The sequence below is a fragment of the Prinia subflava genome, chromosome 2 (assembly GCF_021018805.1).
Source record: "Prinia subflava isolate CZ2003 ecotype Zambia chromosome 2, Cam_Psub_1.2, whole genome shotgun sequence".
NCBI classification, from domain to species: domain Eukaryota; kingdom Metazoa; phylum Chordata; class Aves; order Passeriformes; family Cisticolidae; genus Prinia; species Prinia subflava.
The window spans coordinates 19755483-19777219 of NC_086248.1; the positions used below are offsets into that span (position 1 = coordinate 19755483).

General features: G+C 40.3%; 2 protein-coding genes across 7 annotated transcripts in view; one reads left to right on the forward strand and one right to left on the reverse strand.

The window, feature by feature from the left end:
* Window positions 1–144: 144 nt before the first annotated feature.
* ACP1 (acid phosphatase 1) lies at window positions 145–19633 on the reverse strand. 2 transcript variants are annotated; one of them, XM_063389316.1, is made up of 6 exons: window positions 19502–19633; window positions 9286–9359; window positions 8899–9012; window positions 4451–4512; window positions 2146–2251; window positions 145–1256 (listed from the first exon to the last, which is right to left on the reverse strand). In XM_063389316.1, exons 1-6 carry the CDS (start codon window positions 19542–19544, stop codon window positions 1179–1181), a joined length of 477 nt encoding a protein of 158 aa, XP_063245386.1. In that variant the 5' UTR covers window positions 19545–19633; the 3' UTR covers window positions 145–1178. The 2 variants fall into 2 exon arrangements, with proteins under 2 accessions (XP_063245386.1, XP_063245385.1); XM_063389315.1 differs by lacking the exon at window positions 8899–9012 and adding an exon at window positions 9069–9182 and having other exon boundaries at window positions 19502–19616.
* Window positions 19634–19776: 143 nt separating this feature from the next.
* Window positions 19777–21737, forward strand: part of SH3YL1 (SH3 and SYLF domain containing 1) — a 48706-nt gene continuing 46745 nt past the window's right edge. For 3 of the 5 annotated variants that reach the window (XR_010079192.1, XM_063389301.1, XM_063389312.1), the window contains exon 1: window positions 19777–19911. Coding sequence is in view for 4 of the 5 variants with exons in the window: in XM_063389301.1 (XP_063245371.1) it covers window position 19911 (1 nt within the window). In the remaining variant the exon portion in view is untranslated. Of the gene's footprint in view, window positions 19956–21737 lie in introns of all 5 variants that reach the window. The other 2 variants (XM_063389310.1, XM_063389307.1) reach the window with 2 other exon arrangements.

The window sequence follows — 21737 nt, forward strand, 5'->3', positions numbered from 1 at the left end:
CAACACACACAGAGGGACACCAGAATTCCAACCTCCCCAAGAATAACAGGATCTTCTGTTGAAATCCATCTCTCCCAGAAGTCTGAGCAGGTGACAAGTACAGGGACTACAAGTTTGGAAGGCAGAAAGAGACAAAAACCAGGCTAAATGAGAAAAAGGAATTTATAGATCCAGTTTTACAGGTAATGTGGCAATGCTAGTTCATACCAATGCTGAGAATATTCAAAACAGGAAAATCCTCGTGGTATCACTTATATTGCTGATCTCAGTACATTTACATGTCTAAGGCAGACAGGAAGGGTCATGTTCAGAAAAGCAGGCATAGACTTTTACAAAGCATTCAAATTTTGTCCAAGAGCAGAACTGTCTACTTACTGGCCTTCTGCTAACTTAGTACTGTATTACAGATGGACTGTCTTTACACTGAACTATACTCTCAAAGAACACTTTTGACAGGCTGTACGTTCTCCTGAGTAAACCTGGAAATACTGACTCTCATGTAGAAACTGGGATTACAGCAAATTTCTCATCCATTGTATTGCATGGACTTGAGTATTTCACTACTGTGAGATACAAAATGTGATTTCACATTTCAGCTTTCAAGCTGGGATGTTTTCTCTTTAAAGTAAATGCGGTGTTACATGTGCTTGTGTCAGTGTGCTAGGAACTGACCAGAAGACCAAAGGAAGACTTAGCCAGTTCTATCAGGCAGCAGATCTTTTACAGCTTCCATCCAAAGGCTGCCTAATGATACTGGGATGAAACACCCAAATGACATCAATTATTATCTCACAGACTACCACTGAAAGTTAACTGAAATCAACTCACTAAGGACAGAATGATAAGACCTCAGTTCTGTTAGCATTACATATGAAGAAGCAAGGTGTTACTTTTGCAGTGCTTGTGAGAAAGCACTGGAAGAGTTTACAGAAAGATTTATCCTGAATTATATACTTTATAATTACACTGATGTGTGACAAAATGTTTGATCATGTAATCCAATTAAAACTTTTCTGTATTTTTTTCATTGCATGACAGGACAGTTAAAATACAAAATTAAACTGAGTAAGTATTGAATGTAGAGGCATAATTTTACAATTTAAATACATCAATCAAGTAAACTTTACATATTTCAGGAGAAGCTAATTATTTTCTTTTAGGGATTATATGATGAAGCATTAATGGTACTTCTCCAAAAATGCTTTACAGCATCTAAGACACTGCTCATAAACAGTTTCAAAGTCCTTTTCGTTCCCCTAGAAAAGAAGAGAGGAAAAAGACTGTAAGAATAACAGTACTGGCTAAAAAGCAATTACAAATTGCAGACTATTTTCTCCACTGACAGTAATGGCAAACAACAGAAAGTAGGAAAAAATAAAAACAGTGCAAATACTTGGTCATAGCTTTGGCAAATTTCTCTCTAATCTGAGCTCAGGAATTTCCACAAACAAACTCTGACTTTGTATTCAACAGTCCTGCATGACTTTCCTTCACGTATTTCTTCCAGTCACACTTGAGCCTTTAAAGTCTTTTTGTTTTCATGTTCACACTAACCTGTCACGTTGAGCCTCACAGTTTAATGAAGCACGGTGTGAAAACAAAAATCCCCAAACAATCCCCTTTTTTATTATGAACCTGCTTCCCACTAATACCATTTGATATTCTTTACTTCCTGGGTAATCAATAACAATTCCTTATTCAGCTTTCTCCATGATGCTAAGATTTTATAGAATTCTACTGCATCTTCATCCACTTCTGTTCCCCAAACTGAAGAATATTAGTCTAATTTTTTACTCCTGGCTGGTATTATCCAACTTTTTTGACCACCTGTGTCAATGGCTTTGTCTCAAACTTTCCTGATCACATCCTCTCTTTGCAAGGAGGCTGATCAAACAGGGTTCCACCCAATATTGAAAATACAGGTGCACAGCATTATTTAAATTTAAATAACTGTTATAACTATAATAACATTTTCCTTTCCTATCTCAGTAATATATAGTTTTCTTAAGTCATTAAAAAAATTTTACACTTCACTTTGTGCAACATCAGATGATGTATCACATGCCAACAGTGGCATCTGGGAAGGTTATGTATTACACACACACAATTTTTAATCAAGCCACCCAAAAAATTTCTTACACATACATAGTATGGATCTTCAATGATAAGCTGGTTCTGTGGATCATAAGTTCCAAGTAGCTCAATTTTGGCCTTGCAGTCTTTAACTTGGTTGCTTTTCCTGTTCAAATCTCTGCAAAAGAGAAAATGAAATTTTGCCCTGAATTTTCCTTCAGAATTTTGGCATCAGTACGAGTTGTTCATGACTGTTTCTAGACAGTGCAGGCAAATAACATGTCTGGACTCCGTCAGTCCTGTGGACTTTATGCTGCTCCTTGTCTTTGTTTTTCTTGTTATGTGGGGTCTTTTTAATTGAATGTGGAAGACAAACTGAATTCAGAGCATAAACAAGAGACAGGCAACTGATCCATAGCTTAAAAAAACTTCGTAACAGTAAGTTTATCAAGTGCTTCCTCAAATCAATCATCAGTACTTTCAACACGCACCCTTAGCTTGTATTGAACAAAAAACAATGGAAATTATCCAGGTATTTTTCCAGAAGTATGAGTTAGATTCTCTTATCTGCTCAAAGCCACTGTTTCAGACTGGTATGCTCTAGCTTATGTGAAATCCTACTACATTCAGTTAAAAGAAATTAGTAAATCAGTGAGCTACAGCTGTTTTCCTTTTGATGTACTGTAGCATTTCCCCAGTTGTCACATTCTCTTCCTTCTACATTGCCTCTCATTGATAACATTTTGCGTTTGAGATGGCATCGTCCCTATTTGCTCAGAAATGGTCATCTGTTATCCCAAAGCCACTTAAAATGCACGTCTCATCTTCAGATTAAAGGCAGCTCAGTACTATCATCTTCACAATGAACTCCCAGAACATACTGACTTATTTTAATATTACACATCTCCATACCAAATCATCATTTTACTTACTCACCATTAAAAAAGGCAAAGAAACCCCTTGTGAATACTTAGTCATAACCATATCACTTTTAAGAAATTAAATTCTAATTATTAATTCTGATTAAGAAATTAATTTCTGGTAGTTTAGAAATAGGAGTGAGACCACAGTACTGGTTTTGCTTGAAGAAAAATCAGAGATCCTTTATCAAGTTATTGCTTGAATTTACAGATTTTTCAATAAATTCTCTAGCCTTTTATTATTTAAAAAATGTCAGACCATCTTCTTAGAGGCTTTTGGCATATCACTTAATGAACAGGAGAGGGTCAGATGGCTCTGGTACTAAAGAAAAGACTCATCCCAATCTTCCTTTTCTTATGTGATAGGCATTCCATCAACATCTGGGATCAGCTTGCCCTCCTAGAGTCACAAATAAGCATTCCTAGGCAAAATGGTTGAACTCAGTGCAAGCTAAAGGCAAAACTTCAGCGCAGCAGCAGCAACATCCCTCTTATGGTTCTGACATTTCTTCTGCTCTAGAGCTCGTATCATATAAATTGTTAATTCAAATTTCTGTTTAAGAATTCAAGTGAAAACAGAAGGAAGCCTTGTCACGTCATTGTCTGAGACATTGCAATCAAGCCAAGTGTTACATACCCTTCATTCATAAAGGCTGTGGAAGAGAGGTTATTCAAGATATTCTAGAAAATTCAACAAAATTGTATTTATTTTAGTTAAGTGATGCTGCTTCTAGAAGACTTCATGTGCTATTAATATGGTCTTTATTGAGGTTTTGTTGTTGGTTGTAGTGGTTTGTTTTGGGTCTTTAAACTAACTTGACAATAGCCCTTACAAGCACTTTGATATTTGTAGTTTATTAAATTCAGCTCCTTAATCCTCAATATGTATGCAGTTGAGTAGAAATTTCGCTAGTGATATCCAAAATCTTACACTAGGTAGCTACTTAACCAGATCCTTCTAAAGTGTGCCTAACTAAAGCACAGCTAACAATAAAACAACACTTCCCCAAGCTAACAACTTTGTTTCCCAGTTCCCTCTCTTCCTATAAAAAAAAGACTTGCACCATATTTAATCCTTTCCAAGTTTCCAGTTTGTCTTTTAACTGCCATGCAATTAGAAAAACTGATCACTTCAATCAAGACAGTAAGTACATCCTCATTCTTAATTATACAGGCATCAGCTGTATATAGCACAAAGTAACTAAATTACCATGTCCTTAATCCTTGAGAAGCATGTATCACACAAATAAACCATTGAGTTCTGGCTCAATAAACTTATTCGAAGTGAAGAATCCATCCATTAGCACATCATTCACATACATGTTAAAAAAAAAAACCCAAACAAAGAAACCCCAACACAAGCTAAGCAGTAAAATGTGACATCTGTCTTCAAAGTGACTTATGAGACATCACTACAAGTAATCCATATGAATTTGTTCCATTTCTTCATACATTACCTTAGATTGCTCTCATCCATGCAAAGTATATGATCAAAGGTCTGGAAATCCTCTTTAGTAATCTAGAAGTAAAAATAGGTGCTTTAGCCTACAAACTGCATTTGATTATGAAAAAGAAGAAAAAACGTGTTTTCAAAATCTGTAGCTCTGATTTATTAAAAGACACAGGCGGAAAGAATAGAACTGCACCTTCATCAAATTTTACAGTAACTTACAACATTTTAAATATACTCTACCATGATTATTTATCAATTTCTGCAAATATTCCACAAAAAAAAACCCCCACAACAAACCCAACTCAGCTATTTAATCAACCTTTTCTATTTTTTTTCTTTTACATTTCATGCATCAACTTAGAACATCATTAAAAAGCAGCATTTCTAGTACTTTTCAACTACTAAAACTAAAGCAATTTCCAATCATGGGAACCATGCAATAAAAATGTTTAAGAATAAAATAGAAAAATTACTTTCTTGATAGGACAACAAAAATGTACGTAACCTGGAATCAGTTGCAATCCTTACAATCCAGAAATCTGCCATTGCACAATAAAAGATACCAAGTGAAACTTAAAGCTGAAGTATGACAGTGTGAGTTATAATCTTAACCATAAATGCATCCACAGTATTTTAGACGATGTAAATTCACAAAATTTGTACTATGATGTGAAAAAAATCTGGGATCTATTGTACATCTTCCTTCCTTAACATCACCTGTTCTTTTTCTTTCCTGTAATTTATTGACTCCTAAACATGAATATGAATTAAATTCAGAGATCTGAGTTCACAGTCATGTAGGCAAACACAGCAGATAAACCATTGACTTAAATACTAATGTCATCATCTTGTTACAAGGATGGCTGCAGATGTTTACCAGCTGTCATTTTATTTCAGTTTACATTTAAGCCTTAGTTTAGTTTAAAAACTTCCCAGACCTTGCCAACAATGCTGGTATAAGATACGTGAATCAAGTGTCCATAATGAGAATGAAGAAATGGAATAAAATCTTTAGTATTAGAGTTCACTTTAAGGCTGCCTTTCATGCATAGTCCTGTGTGAAGCATCATAACCAATAAACTTGGAAAGGTCATTCAGAACAGGTGTTTCTGGCAGGCATCCATACAAAGGATGGGCTAGAGAAGTGAGTAACCAAGTAAACAGCGAAAAGGCAAAACATATTATCCTATAAGTCAGGGTTTTAATTTATAAAAAATACTTATGTATTAAAAAAAGGTTTAGATGGCAAAACAGCCACTATTTTTTTGTGCAAACAGCAAATAGATACTGATTAAGCTCCCATAACAGGGTGTAAGAAAAGACAGACAGAAATTATCAACAGAATAAAGCCATAAATGAAACATTACACAGAAAGTGAATTGAAGAGATGAGGTATGTCACAAGTGCATGGGAAAAGAAAGGGTTAATGATTAGAACTAATGCAGATTTATTTTCACTGTAAAAATATTTGCTGTATTCCTGCAGCCTCTAACCTAGGAAAATATTTTTGCAGTGAAAATAGCTCTATTTTCCTGGCAAATCTAATCAAGACTTCTACAAGCTGCTTCTGACTGCTCTACACAGCTGAACACTTGCCCCTGTGAAAACATGAGGGTACAGATTTCTTTGTTGTACAGACAAATGGAGGAATAACTAGGAACGCTTGACAATGTGACAGTTATTACCCTATGACCAGCACTAATAAAGTTGCAAATGCAGCCCTAAAACCAAGGTTACAATTTGGCTTGTGCTTTTAAGCCCTAACACAGAGTGAGATTAAAAAAAAAAAAAAAAAAAGCTTTAACTGAGCAAACTCCAGTGGACTGAAGGTTCTCCTCCAAACTACTAAAACTACTACTTGGGGGGATGAAACTGAGGATGTAAAAATTTAGGTACATTTTGAGAAATGTAGTGGAGAGTTCAAGTAGTCAACTTTGGATGAAACTCCACAGATAACAATAACTTGACATTTAAAAAATGCATGTAACAATTACTAAATTATTAGTGAAACATTTCTCTTTATTTACAGAAGGGAAATCTTATTTTCTCTGTCTGAAATCCACAGAGAGGAAGTAATCCTCAAATTTATCCAGTTGTGAAACCGTGTTTAATACAACCTTCTTCTAACTGCAATTTCATATTTAAGGCAAATGCATGGGATGAGTCATACCAAAATCAATTTTATCCTCAGCATGAATAAAAGTGAAAATGATTAAAACTTCTCTGGTTTGTGCATGAAGAATAAGAGTTTAGAGAATTTCATACAGCAACCTACCATTAACTAAAATTACAACAACTCTATTTTATATATAAATATATACATTTATTTTTATACTTCACTTTTAACTTAGAATATCACTGTATATGATAGTAGGACATGACCAATTTAATATTCTCTTTTACATAAACCATTCTTGTAGTACTGAATTAAAAAAAAAAGCTAAAATCCATAATTATCATAATTATGCAAAAAGTTACATGAGAGAAGGTGCCTTTCCCTGGATGGGTAACTGTTTTCACAGGACTGAGAAGGATAATTGTACAGGTACTTATGACAGTACTTAGAAAGCAACAGAAGATAAATAAATCCCTACTCTCTCTTTCTGCAGCTTCTGTATTAAATCTTCCTTAATCTGTTCTGAAACAAGTGTCACACAAAATTCTATCCTTAAGTTTGTCTCTGACAGTGAAACAAATACACTTCCACTTGTACTAACCTGACCACTCTGAAAAGTCCTATTCTACACTGTCAAGTATCTCTTTTTTCAGAAGTACCACAAGACCATATCAGGTCTGCAGTTCAGAGAATCAACAGAATCAGCAGAGATCATGTGACAGAAGTTTAGGAAAAAAATAAATTTGGAATAACATTATTAACATCAGTGCAAAATAAACAGTTACCTGTAGTTCACGGATTTGAAGATTGTCTTTACAAAAGAAACTGTGTACTGGAATGATTTAGACAAATTTTCGCCCTGTTAGTCCTTCATTTCATGGCCTCATTTTTTAGTTTTCTCTCTTGTATATGTAACATTTTAAGGTCTCCCGATTGAAAAATCTCTTCAATTGCCAGAATGTATAAGCAAATGTCTTCATTAAAATGTTTTCATTGCTCCTCTGCCAAAGGAGGATATATAGATTTGCTTCAAGACACAGGATCAGCTTGGTTCAGGTCCTTTGCTTTAATTCAGCTGCTCATAAGCCACTCTAGGAATACCTAGAAGAACCAGTTCTCAAGTTTCCCAGGCGTATCTTTTAAGACAAACATGGCACGCTACTGTAATGATTGAAACTCTGATTGAATAACTGCAGTACCATTTGGCTTGTATATTGACAAACAGTGATGTTTGTGAGCCCTGAGAAACAGTAAATCCAGACGTTGTAACAGGAAAAGATCACAACCGACTTTTTAAATAATTATTCTAACAGTAAATTATTGAAAAATCTGAAATGGTGCTGTGCTTAATTCTGTTCCATATAAACAGAGATTAACATCAGGAGAGGTCAGCAGAGGGCAATTGACTAATTGAGAGAATTTATTTTTCCAAGTCAAAAAAACTAAACATGTAATCTTTGAAAAGTGAAGAAAGTAAATACGACCTCAGTGAGGTCTAGAAAAATTCTGAAGGGAACGAAAATGTAGGATAATAACAAGACAACTTGATCTTTTTGTCAATACAAAAACTAGTAGTGTAAACTCAAACTAAGTAAAGGTCAAGCCCTAAAGGAATATCTTATATCCAGAGAATAGTTAACTGAAGTAAATTATGTGCATTTATATGAGTGTCTGAATGATTTAAATAGATGCAGACACATTTACTTCCAATCTGTTTGGAATGCAGTATGGAAATACATGTTCTTTTATTAATGAAAACAGATACGAGTTCAGGTAAAACTTAGAGGATTTCACTAAGTGGCAAACCTTCCTTTGACTTAAGAATGCTTCAAGAGTATGTTTTCCTCTGAAGTTACCACCAACTGTGCTACTAATCTTGGGTTTGAGTGCTTTCATTCTAATTTAACACTCCAGATACTTTTAGAAGATCTACATGCAAGTACAGGAGCTTTTTGTGATGAAGAGGTATTCTACTTCTTTTTGGACCTGCTAAATAAATATACAAGTCCCTGCTGAAAGATGCCGCACAGATTACTAGAGTAAGTCCATTTTTTAAAAGTATTTTAAAAATGCTCAAAATACTAAACATTTGGAGGCACGAGTTTTCCTATGATGCAGAAACTGGTTCGATGCTTTCCAGTTATACTTCCAATGAACCTTAATAACAAAAAATTCATTAAGCTCAACTAGAAGAGTTAAGCCACTTTGGAGTCCTTTAAAAAACTGCACTGCGTATTTACTACTTGATGCTTAACCATGCATTGGTCAAATGACTTCTATGACTGCAATGGTTAGGGCATGGGTATGAATAAGGTAGAAAACATACTCTCTTCTACCTGTCGTGCTTTATGTGCTGTCTCAATGCCATGATGTCTTAGACAACCTAAAGCCCTTGAGTCTGGGAAGCGCCCCACGTTCCAGTCTGAAACAGCAGCACTGTCTGTCCTCCACTGCAACAACAAAACAAATACATACACAGATTTTAAAAAAAATTAAGGTACAGTACCTGCCTGGCAATATGACTCATGGGAATGCCATGCTTCTTCATGCAATTCTGTCCTCGATAGTCAGGAGGGCTTCCTATTTCATAGGCAGATGTTGCTGCACTGTCTATTCTCCACTACAGAAAAACAAATTAATATTTTTATGTTTCTTTCCTCACTGCTTATATTTCTGACTGGCTATCAGACAGTTATTTCTTAGAACTGAAATCAGTAGCTTACCTTATGTTCAAGCTTTTCATCAGTTACAAGTTTTCTGAAAACTGCTTCAGCTATTGGAGAGCGGCAGATGTTTCCTATGGAAACAAGAGATTCAAGTGAATTTTCACACTATTTAAAACAACAAATCAGTAGTTGTGTGGATTTTTCAGCCTAGATCAGATTAAAGATTTTTATTTACTCAGACAGAATGCAAATTGTGTATGTGAGAACCCAGAGTCCTGGAGCTGGGCTGGGGCAATCTCCAAGATCAGTACAGACTGTGGCATGAAGGGATTGAGAGGAGCCCGGTGGAGGACTTGGGGACACTGGTGGGTGGAAAGTTGGGTATGAGCCAGGAGAGTGCACCTGCAGCCCAGAAAGCCAATCATATTCTTGGTATCACAAGCAGTATTGCCAGCAGGTTGAGGGAAGGGATTCTGCCCCTCTGCTCAGCTCTCATGAGACCCCTCCTGGACGAATGCATCCAGTTCTGGGGCCCCCAGCACAAGAAGGACGTGGAGCTGTTGGAGTGGGTCCAAAGGAGGCCCACAAAGATGATCAGAGGACTGAGCACCTCTGAGCGAGAACTGAGGTTGCGCAGGCTGAAGAAGAAAAGGACTGGGGAGATCAGATCTTACTGCAACCTTTCTATATATAAAGGGGCTGTACTGACAGTGGTTTTAAACAGAAATGGAGAACACTTGTATTGGACATAAACAAGAATTTTTGTTTACACTGAGGGTTGTGAGACATTGAAACAGGTTGCCCAGAGAAATTCTGGTGTTCTGTCCCTGGAAATGTTCAAGACCTGGCTGGATGGGGCTTTGAGCAACCTGGTCTAGTGGAAGGCATCTCTTCTTAGGGCAGGACATTGCAACTAGATGAAACGATCTAGCTGATGGTCCCCTCCCACCCAAATTCTAGCAGGATTCTACACTGTCCACCAATCTCTTGAGTAAGTCCAACACACAGCCACCTCCACGGTGATAGTGTATTGAAATGCCTGAACAACCTGTAGTGAAAATGCTCTGGGGTCACTGAAGTCAATTCACTACAGGTCAAACTGAACCCTCATCAAGAGTAACATCCAGAAACCAATTCTAACCCCCCAAAATTGAGTTCAATTAAACAAGCTCTAAAAACATCAAAGAAAAAAAAAATCTGAACGTTTTTTGCCCAAAATAAGGAGGATTAGGAACAAAACCTAGCACATGGCAAAGCTTAAGTGCTGTCAATCAGCCAACAAACAGTTAAGATATTTACCCAAAAACATAAACAATCTTCCCTTCCAATGGCCTCCAATTGCCCTAGCCACTTGACCTTATTTTCCAAAAGAACCTATCTCAACAATGCATTAGAGCCCCATTAAAAACTAAAAATAATGGATCTACAGCGTATTTGTTCTGAAACTGTAACTATAACTGTAACAATCTATGGTAGACCTCTTAAAAATGCATGCAGAAATTCATATTTGAAAAGAATAAAGCACCTCAACAAAAAGAAGAAGCCTATTCAACTATGACTTTAGCTCTTTCTACCTTTTCATCCTTCCGAAGTTTTCAGTAACTAGACGGATACTCATAATATTTGATATGTCACGCAAATGGCAGTAACTCACACACACAAATCTTCAGTTCCCATCAAACAAAACGTGTAACTTTGTTCATCTCTGGTTTTTGAGCACATAAGTATAAAATACCAAAAATGGCAAAACTCATCTCTGTACCCTTAAATAAATCACTTGCCTACTATTGATTAAATTCTTTACAAATCCCAAACCATTAAAAAAATTGGCAATGAACAAAGCTAAATTTCCATCAGCAAAAAGGAATTTTCACGTGAGGCACTTAATCTCATTTTCAAACAAAACACCAAGGTAGATACTTCACTGCTAAAGAGAGAAGCTGCTATGACCTGGGCCTTTAACAACTTGCTGTCACATGTCAACTATAAAAATCACAAAGAGGGAAGTGAAGATCTGAAGCAACACAAATTGACTGTCAAAGATTTTGGGAACATCAAACCAACCAAATGGCAAAAGGAACAGACTACCCATTGAAAAACTATTCTTGCCAAAACATTAAGTGAGTTCTGATGTCAGTAGATTTTCTTCCAGGAGAAAACATGCTAACTCCATTGTTTGAACTAGTTTATTTCATGCACAGAAATGAAATCAGTCTTGGGAGAAAAATAAAGCAGGAAAATTTTGGGGCTCCCTATGTGATTAAGTGAGAAAAGAAGTTAGGGAAAGTTTGTTTCGATTTGTTTTTCAAATTAAAAAAAGCCTGTAATAGGTACTCAGTGTTTTTGGAAATAACCTGAGAACTTCTACAATCACCTTTGACTCATTCACGAGTATCAAATTTAGGATTATAACCCCCTACTCCTAATTTGTCCATTTCCTCTCTTTCTTTGTAACTTCAAATAGGTGATCTTTAGGTCGTTTTTCTAAACTATTACATTCTATTTCTGTTACACCAGCTGTTGAGGCCATCCATTTCTTCCTGAATGATTTTTTTTCTCTGTACGAATGATGACACACAATTGTGCATGAACAGTAACTTTCATTACTACACCCAACATTTCAATAAAAAAATAATGATTAATATTCTTGGACCTAGTAATTCATTAACTGGCACCCGGAATTTCAAAATGGTGGGTTTGAAATAAATCCCTCATGACTTTTTCCATGTGTTTAGCCTTCTGCTTTACATGGATTGAACTTGTTCAAATTTTCACTCTTGTACAACTTGCCCACTTCTTAAATGCCATAAATATAATCTTTAATTGTATCATATAAAACACCATAATGAACAGCACCATGATCACACTTGATTAAACATATTAACTACCACTTCTAGCAAGTAACTAGAAACTTCAGTTGTATCATTTTTGAAACTAATACTTAACCCAGTTTGTGATTTAAAAATTAATGTCTTCCCTGATATATTCCAGATATTAGTAGTTATTAACACTGTTAGGGAACTTCAATCAGCATTCAAATCTATTCTTGGGAACCACTGACAGGATCACAGAACTGACTTCACAGAAGCTCTTTTCCCCACATATTCTGCAATATTATTTGCATTCTAAACAGCCTTTATCCACGCTACTCCTTGAAACATTCATCTCAAGATTGGTGTAAAACCCCATCTTAGCCCACTAACTATGCAAACTTAAACCTTGTTTTCCAGTCACTTTTCTCACTAATTTCTATCCATTTCAGATACAGTTTTATATTCCACATTAGTCTTTCCAGGCTTTGCTGAGCTTCCTCACACATGTACAGTATTTCCTAAGTTATGGATTGACAGACATATTTGGAGAGTGAATGGGGAAATTTTAGAAAAAGAATCTTAGGGCAATTACCCTCCTCCTCGGACTAGAACCATTCTTTCCCTTAAATGTTATCTACACATTATCTTCACTACCTATCCTCTTCTGGTGTTCCTTTCTTCTTTGTTGTATTTCCAACTGATGTGATCATGCTGGCTTTATGTAGAAGGTAGCAGTATTCAAGTTCTCAAAATCTCCATCTTCTCCCTTCATTTTTTTGCATATCAAGTTCTTAAAGTTGTAGTGACATTTTCAATCACAGAAAACTAGTGCACAAGGTACCCTGAGTCTATCTACTAAAATTAATCCTACAAACATCTCCAAACATGGTGATTCAAGGACAAGAGATTCCAGTCAGAGAATCAGTACTGGAACCATTTGTCAATCACTTTTAAGAAGTCATGTTTTTCTCATTCATTTTCTAAGCACAGGGCCTCCAGTGACAGTGACCCAAGCCAACACCTTATTCTTTGAGTTCTTACTTTAGTCTCTGCACTAATGTTTGACCCACTCCCAGACAGAAATGGACGTTCTCCTCCTACTGGCACAATTTGAATCTGTTTCACGCTCAGTTCCATTACCCATCTCTGAGTATGTTGATCCAATCATTTATTCTCCCAGTTGGTTTTTTATCTTAATTATTCCTTATTCAGCTCCCTACTTCTTTCAGAGCTTCCCCAAATACAAACAAATGCTTTTCTCTTGTTCCTTTTTTTTGTCTGTTATTAACAAAAGTTTTACCAGTATTCATCCTCTCACATGCAAAAACCTGATTTTTATTTTACTTATGTTTACATGAATGGTCATTTCCTCCAAGTGACTGGAATAATGCTTCCCAGCATCATTTGCATCATTCATCAAGTGTTTAAAACTGACCCATCCCTTTATTCCATTCTCTACTCAAATTCCTGTCAGAACTTCATCACAAGTCCTAGCTCCTTCCATCTTGTCACACTCAGCATGCAATTACTTTTGAGAGGAACCATTCAAGGCACAGATTTTAGTTCAGATTCCCTGGTGCATTTGTGTGTGTGCATGTGTGTATGTCTCAAAAAACTCTGCTTGCAGCAAGAATAATTATCCTGAATTTTTCAACTGCTCGTACTTCATACTTTTCTAATAAATCCAAAGGTACATCAGAAAAACACAAGTTTTCAACACATACGCACCTAGTCACAACAATCAGACCCTTAATATGTTTTTAGCATAGATCTTGTTTTTCAATTCCAAGATTACTTTTACAACCATGCTTTCAGTACTCTCTAATACTCTAGTACTTCTTCATCATTTTGAAACACAAATTAAGTAAGACATTGTATTCTTACAGCTATATGACCAATACTGCATAGAAGAAAAGTAATTTTCCTTAAATTTATCTAACATTCTCTTTATAAAAAAAGACAGTTTCTTTTTGTCAACTTGCCAAAAATCCTCATCACAGCAACGGTTTTTCATGACTTCTTCAATGCCTTACCCAACCTAGTACTTCCCCATTCTGCTATAAATAGCATTATAAATAGCTATAAACAGAATTTTGTTCCATGAAACACAGTATTTGGCTATATCTAAACACATATAATGAATTGTGACAACCAGGAAACTCAAATCTCTCTGTTACAGTCATCTAACATCCTCACACCCACCAAATTGGTTGCCATTTCAGAAATTATTTTACGCAGTCCAGATCCTGGGGACAATACTTGTACTTGGTGATTCACAACAGCATTAATCTTCTGAAGACCTAGTCAAACACTTTGCTCAACAGTACACCCATCTTACAACTGCTCCTCCATCTCTGGAGGAGATCAGAAAGCCAGGCCTGGTCTGATGCCCAGTCAGTTTGTTGTGCTCTAGTGGAGAAGTCATCAGAGAAAGAGGCAAACTTATATAACACAGCATCATATTAAGCCCATTTCTGGAGCTTATCTATTAATTACATGAGTTATGTAAAAGTAAAATGAGAAAAATGCATTTTGATTCACCTCCACTTCAAATTATTTCTTTGCTTAAATGAAAAAAAAATATTTTCTGGTGCCTTTTCATATGCTGTAATTACATATGTTGCTGGGTATTTCAATTATTTCTCAGTGATGAGGAACCCTTATCATTAATGCAGTTATGCACATTAACTAGATTGTATTTTGTTGTGTAATGACTATCTGCTTATTTCATTACAAAGATCACAATCAATAGATATTTCAGAAATAGGTTTCTTTCAAAACAATGTAGAAAGAAAATGCAGTTTTTCATGAACAAGTGTCCTTTCTGGAATCCGATCTCACTAGATGTGGCAAACTTTAGAATTAATGTACTACATTAACCAGCAAAGAACACTACAGTTAAATGCAGTTCTAGAAATCTGTTTAGTACTCATTTCAGCAATAATCTCAGCTATTATTCCTAGTAAGATTTAGGAGGAAAAAGGTATCACTCTTGAAGAATAACCAAAAAAAAAAGCAAACTTAAAGTAGGAACAAGAAACAAGATGCCTACAAAATTTAACTGAGAAGAGTGTATATTTCACTGGAAAAAAAACCAAACAAGTGTTTATCATGTCAATTAGCTTTTCACATCACATATTATTAAGTTTTTTTTTCAGGTAACACAGAAGAGGAAATTTAAAAGCTATTTACAACATTTGATTGAAACAATCCATCCTATTAACATTGGTACTCGTCCACTCTTTCCTCAGGCCTAATAATTAATTAATATAAACTATTATATTATGTTACACTAAAAGGAGATGCTGCATTAGAACCTTGTTACAGTGCAAATCACCATTGTGGGCTTACAAACCCACACATATGAACTGTTTCACAAAATCACAGAATAGTTTAGGTTAGAAAAGACCCTGAAGATCACATCCAACTGTTAACTGAGCACTGCCAAGCCCACCACTAACCCATGTCCTTAAGCACCATGTCTACGTATCTGTTAAATACCGATGGAGCCTCAACTATTTCTCTGGGCAGCCCCTTCCAATGCTTGACAACCCCTTTGTGATGGAATTTTTCCTAATACCAAATTTAAACCATCCCTGGTGCAACTTAGGGATGTTTCACCTTGTCTCTCTTAATTTATTTCAAGTATTGTAGAAAGTGATGAGGTCTCTCCTGAACTTCCTTCTCTCCAGGCTACACAACCTCAGCTCCCACAGCCATCCCTCATCAGACTTGTGCTCCAGACCCTTCAGCAGCTTTGCTGCTCTTCTCTGGACACACTCCAGCACTTCAATGTCTTTCTTGACTGAGGTGCTCAGAACAGGACACAGCACTTGAGATGCAGCCTCACCACTGCCAAGGATAGGGGGACAATCCCTGCCCTGCTCCCGCTGGCCACATTATTGATGATCCAGGCCAGGATGCCACTGGCCTTTGTGGCCACCTGGGAACAGCCTGGCTCATGTTCAGCTGTGGTCAACGAGCACCTCCAGGTCCTTTTCCACAGGGCAGCTTTCCAGCCCTCAGCACTGCAGGGGGTTGTTGTGATCCAGGGGCAGGACTTGGAATTTGGTCTTGTTGAATTTCGTATCGTTGGATTCGACCCAGCCTGTCCAGCTCTGTCTGCAGAGCCTTTCTACTCTCCAGCAGATCAGCACTCCCACCCAACCTGGTGATGTCTGTGACCTGACTAGAGCAGGCCTCAATCCCCTTGTCCAGATTACTGATTAGGATATCAAACAGGACTGATCCCAATACTGAGCCCTGGGGAACCACTACTCATGACCAGCTGTCAGCTAGGTGTAAATCCATTCACCACTAATTTGAGCCCACACCACCAGTTTTTCACCCAGGAAACAGTGCACCCATCCAAGCCCTAAGCAGCCAGTTTTTCCAGGAGAATGCTGTGGGAAATGGTGTTAAAGGTTATAGTGAAGCCCAGGTAGACAACATGCCTCTTTTTCTCATCCACTAGGCAAGTCACCTGGTCACATAGGATCAGGTTGTTCAAGCAAGACCTGCGTTTCCTAAACCCATCCTGGCTGGGCCTGATGCCCTGGTTGTCCTGTGCCACATGGTGGCACTCATGATGATCTACTCTGTGCCCTTCCCTGGCACTAACATCAGGCTGGCAGGCCTGCAGTTCCCCAGGTCATTCTTTCAAACCTCCTTGTAGGTGTCACATTTGCCAACCAGGACCTCCCCAGCTGACAAGACTGATGGTAAATGACTGCAAGTGGCTCAGTGAGCACTTCCAGCAGCTCCCCCAGTGCAGGAAACATAGATGGGAAGCAGCCTGGCAGAAAAGGATGTGGAGGTTCTGGCTGACACTCAGCTGACAGCAATGTGCCCACGTGGCCAAGCAGGACAGTGACACCCTAGCCTGTAACAGCAGTAATGTGGCCAGCAGGACCAGGGCAGTGATTGTCCCCCTGTACCCAGTACTGGTGAGGCCACACCTCGAATCTTGTGTTCAGTTCTGGCCCCTCACTACAAGATCTTGAGGTGCTGGAATGTGTCCAGAGAAGGGCACCAAGGCTCGTGAAGGGTCTGCAACACAAGTCCTGTGAGAAGCAGCTGAGGGAGGTGGGGCTGTTTAAGCTGGAGGAAAGGAGGATCAGGGAGACCTTACAGCTCTCTACAATACCTGAAAGGAGACAGCAGACAGGTGGGAGCTGGTCTCCTCCCAGGCCACTCGTAACAGAAGAGGAAATGGACTCAAGTTGCATCAGGAGAGGTTCAGACTGGACAGCAGGAAGAAATTTTTCACTGAAAGGGTGGTTAAGAATTGAAACGAGCTGCCCAGCAGGGGGAGGGGGTCTGTGTCCATGAAGTGCTCAAGAACTAACTGGACGTGGCACTTATCACCATGGTTCAGTTGACAGATTGGAGTTTGGTCAAAGGCTGGACTTGATGATCTTGGAAGCCTTTTCCAACCTTAGTGAATCTGTGATTTTATTCTATGAAGCTGTGACACAACTCCCCATCCCTATTTTCAAGCTCAAGAGGCTGGTACACAGAGACAAACTGGTCTTAGTGCTCAAGACTGAGGCATTAAACACCTCAGCCTTTTCCTCATCCTTTGTCACTGTTTCCTCCTGCATCCAATAAAGATGGAGATTCTACTTAGCCCTCTTTTTGGTGCTGATATACGTAGAGAAGTATTTTCTTTTGTTTTTTATGGCAGTAAACACTTTATGTTCTACCTGGGACCTTCTAATTTTTCTCCCTGCATAACCCTGTGACATCCTTTAGTCCTCCTGAGTTGCCTGCTCCTTCTTCCAAAGGTCATAATCTCTCTTCTTTCAGTTCCAGCCAGAATTCTCTGTTCAGCCAGGTTGGTCTTCTTCCCCACTGGCTCACCCTTCAGCACACAGAGGGATGGTGATTTCCACTGTCTGCAGAACATCATGTTTGGGAGGGAGGATTCACGTTAATTAAGTTGTTTTTATACAAAAACATTTGCGTTGACCACTAGCTTCTAAACACACTACAGCTGATAACCCTTACTAAAGGATAATTTTCCTGGATTATTGTTTGGGGTTGATTTTACTCTAAGGTAAACATCAGAACATATTTCACAAAACTAAACTCTTATTTTGCTGTTCAACTAATCTGCTTGTCCCCTGTTACAACAAAAAAAGCAAATAGCGAAAAGCCCAAATATTAACTAGTGGTTTTGCAACAAACTTGGCAAAATGCCAGGGATTCATAGGTAAGATTATATGAGCTAGGAAGCAGATAATGTTAGCAGTCCTTCTAGATCAGAGCAGAGAGACATGCAGTTTATTATGTCCTGAAGAAGGCAGAAGTTTAGAGAAAGCACGTACAAAATGGGGCATGGCTCTGTAATCTATGTAGTCCGGTTAGCTAATTGCCAGTTGTGATTATCTTGCTTACCAATAACTGATTGTCCTAAACTCCAGAAAAGCTTTCAGGTGATTTCTGATTCCATCTACACTTCTGTTTCCTGGGATTTTGCATGACAAGATTTACAACTTAAACATACATAATATCAGTAAAAGGAAGTTTCCTATTTCTTCCATTTTGGTAGCCTTTCAAAAAAGGTCTTATTCTTTTCACTCATTTTCATACTAGATCAAGAATTTCATGATTTGATTACAACAGATTAGCTTCCACTAAGTTCATTTTCTTACTTAAAGTTCTACCCTTCTTTCCCTCTTTTTACAGCAGCTCTTACATTAACTTCAGTGGGGTTTTTTTGTGGTTTTCTCTCCCTTTCCCACATCAGGTGCTGTTCCCAACAGCCAGCCTGCGGGCAGCTCCCCTCCCCACCCCGCTGTTCCAGACGCCAAGAGCTGCACAGCTCCTCTCAGAACGCCGTTCAAAGCCACCCCCCGTGCTGCCCCCCAGCAGCAGTCTCAGGTCAGAGCTGGTTTATGCCTCTTTAGGTTGCCCCTCCCCATACACAACCTTCGCGTTTGTCAACACCGCACTTCCTGCACTATTTCCTACTGACTTCACAGAATCACAGAACTATTAGGGCTGGAAGGGACCTCTGGACATTATCTAATCCAACACCCCTGCCGAGGCAGGGTCACCTAGAGCAGGTTACACAGGAACGCGTCCAGGGGGGTTTGGAACATCTCTGGAGAGGAAGACTCCACGACCACTCCAGGAAACCTGTTCCAGTACTCTGCCACTCCCAACGCTAAGCCCTTCGTCGTTGTTCCTATCACAAAAAGGGCGCAGGTGTACTCAGCCTTCTGCCTCCCTTCCTGGCTACTACTCCGGCCCGCCCCGACACGGCAAACTCGCGGAACCCTCCGACGGCGGGACGCCGGCTGTACCGCGGCGGGTCTGCCGCGCTTCCCCCGTCCCGGCCCTCGCCTCACCGCGCTCCCACCGCACGCCGCCGGCGCCCCGGGCCGAGGAGCGGCGGGCGCAGAGCGGGAGCAGTTCGGGAGCGGCCCGGGAGGGCCGGCCCTCGCCCCGCTCACCCAGACACACGAACAGCACCGACTTCGCCTCCCCCGCCGCCATCTTCGCCCAGGGGACCTCGCGGCTGTCGCGCCGCCCGCGCCTCGCTTTACGGCACCGGCTGTTATAGGCGGCTGTGGGACTTGCCTGTTCTGAGGGGGAAAAGGAGCGAAGTGCGGAACGTGCCCGGGACAGCGGCAAGGGAAGGGAGGGACGGACGGCACCGGGCACTGCCGGGAAGGGGAAGCGGGCGGGAAGGGAAAGCAGGCGGGAAGGGGAGCGGGCGCTTCGCAATCGTCCCGGCCCCGCCCGCCTCACCTGCGGCAGGTGCGCGGCTCGGTGGGGCCGCCCCGGCGCCGCCCAGTGAGGCTGCGGCGCGGCAGGAGGAGAGGAAGCGAGGGGGAGCGGGGGCGCCCCGGCCCGGGCAGGAGTGAGTATCCCGCGGGGCAGGAGTGAGTATCCCGCGGGGCAGGAGCGAGGATCCCGAGGGGCAGGAGCGAGGATCCCGAGGGGCAGGAGCGAGGATCCCAGGGGGCAGGAGCGAGGATCCCGGGGGTCAGGAGCGAGGATCCCGGGGGTCAGGAGCGAGGATCCCGGGGGTCAGGAGCGAGGATCCCGGGGGTCAGGAGCGAGGATCCCGAGAGGCAGGAGCCAGGATCCCGCGGGCCAGGTGGGCTCCTCGGCGGGGCAGCGGCGGCGGGCGCGGAGCCGCCGCGCAGCCCGCGGGCGGGGCGAACGCGCTCGCACACCGCGGGCACATCGCAGCCCCTTCTGGCCCGGGGTCGCAGCGTGTGCTGCGTCCTTCAACGGAAAAATGTAAGAAACGTCGAATGCGACTTTGGCCTCGCCAGGCTGCTGGTGAAATTGAGCACACGGGCGCTTCGCTTTCTAGGGCAGCTCGAGTGTCTGGTGTTTGGGTTGTTTTATTTAGTTGTATTTTATATCTATGTATAATATAGATAGGTTATATATATTTACTATGTACTGTAATATATGTATACACATATATTTTTTTATATTTCATTTTTATATATATACATGTATATATACTTTTGTATGAATTTCTTTCCATTTTTTTCTGGGCTGGGCTATCTTTATACTCTGCGTCTGTGTACCTGGCTGGGTTTTGTAACACCAGCAGACACAGCCCCGCCACGGCAGGGTGTGGCCACGGCTGGATTCCTCTGCTGCTTTTTAAAGACTTGCTTGGCTAGTCTTCTGGTCAAAATGCAACACTTTGGAGGTTAAATAAAAAATGCCAGATTCTTAATTTTGTGCCAGATCTGTGACTTGCAGATGAAAGCTGAAGAGCTTACATAACATTTGCTGTGGAATGGAACAAACTGCACTTTTTTTTTTTATGCAGCTTGAAATGCTATCCTGCATACCCCGCTTCTTTTATAAATACAGTTGTACAACCACAGTTTTTAAAATGATCTCGTTATTTGACTTTGCAGTGGAAGCAGTTGGTAATCAGCGAGGTGGTTTCTGTCCCCGGTGCCTGCAGATCCTGCTGTTGCCAGGCCAGCTCACAGTGTCAGCAGTGTGAGGTGGTGGGGCCAGCAGGGGCCAGGGCTCTGCTCCCTTGCCAGACATGGCCTTGGCAAAGGCGGGCAGGGTGACCCAGTTGTGGCATTCTCACACGTGGCTCTACCATACTGTATAACTGAGCAGTGCAGAGTGCCTTAGTCCTGCTTTCTGTCATGTGAAGTCCCTTGCGGTGCTGACACTGGATGCAGATTCCCCCCCACGCTCCCCTTCCTGTGTTTGTGGGTTGGAGAAGGTGAGGTTCTATATGGAAGTGAGTGCTTTGAAAAGCCATCCTGGAATTCCTATAAAACCCGGTGTTTGTAGCTGTGTATGTCACATGTAGGCACATGCCTAGCTGTAATTTTGAGACAAAATCTTTCATGTTTCCCTGTCTTTGGGAGGGGACTGGGGAGGATCCTTATCTGAAGTGTTATCCTGTATTCTTAATTGAAGGGATTGTCAACCATTGGAACAGGCTGCCCAGGGAGGTGGTGGAGTCACCATCCCTGAAGGTGTTCAAGGAACAGTGTGACACTTAGAGCTGTGGTCTAGTTGACAAAGTGATGTTTGGTCAAAGGTTGGACTTGATGATCTCAGAGGTGTTTTCCAACCTAAATGATGCTGTCATTTTCAGCCCTCAGCAGTGGAAGAGAGACACCATTTTTGCCTTTTTCAGATAAGGGCAACTTCATATCTTTGAAATGGACTGTGACAAAATTCACTCTT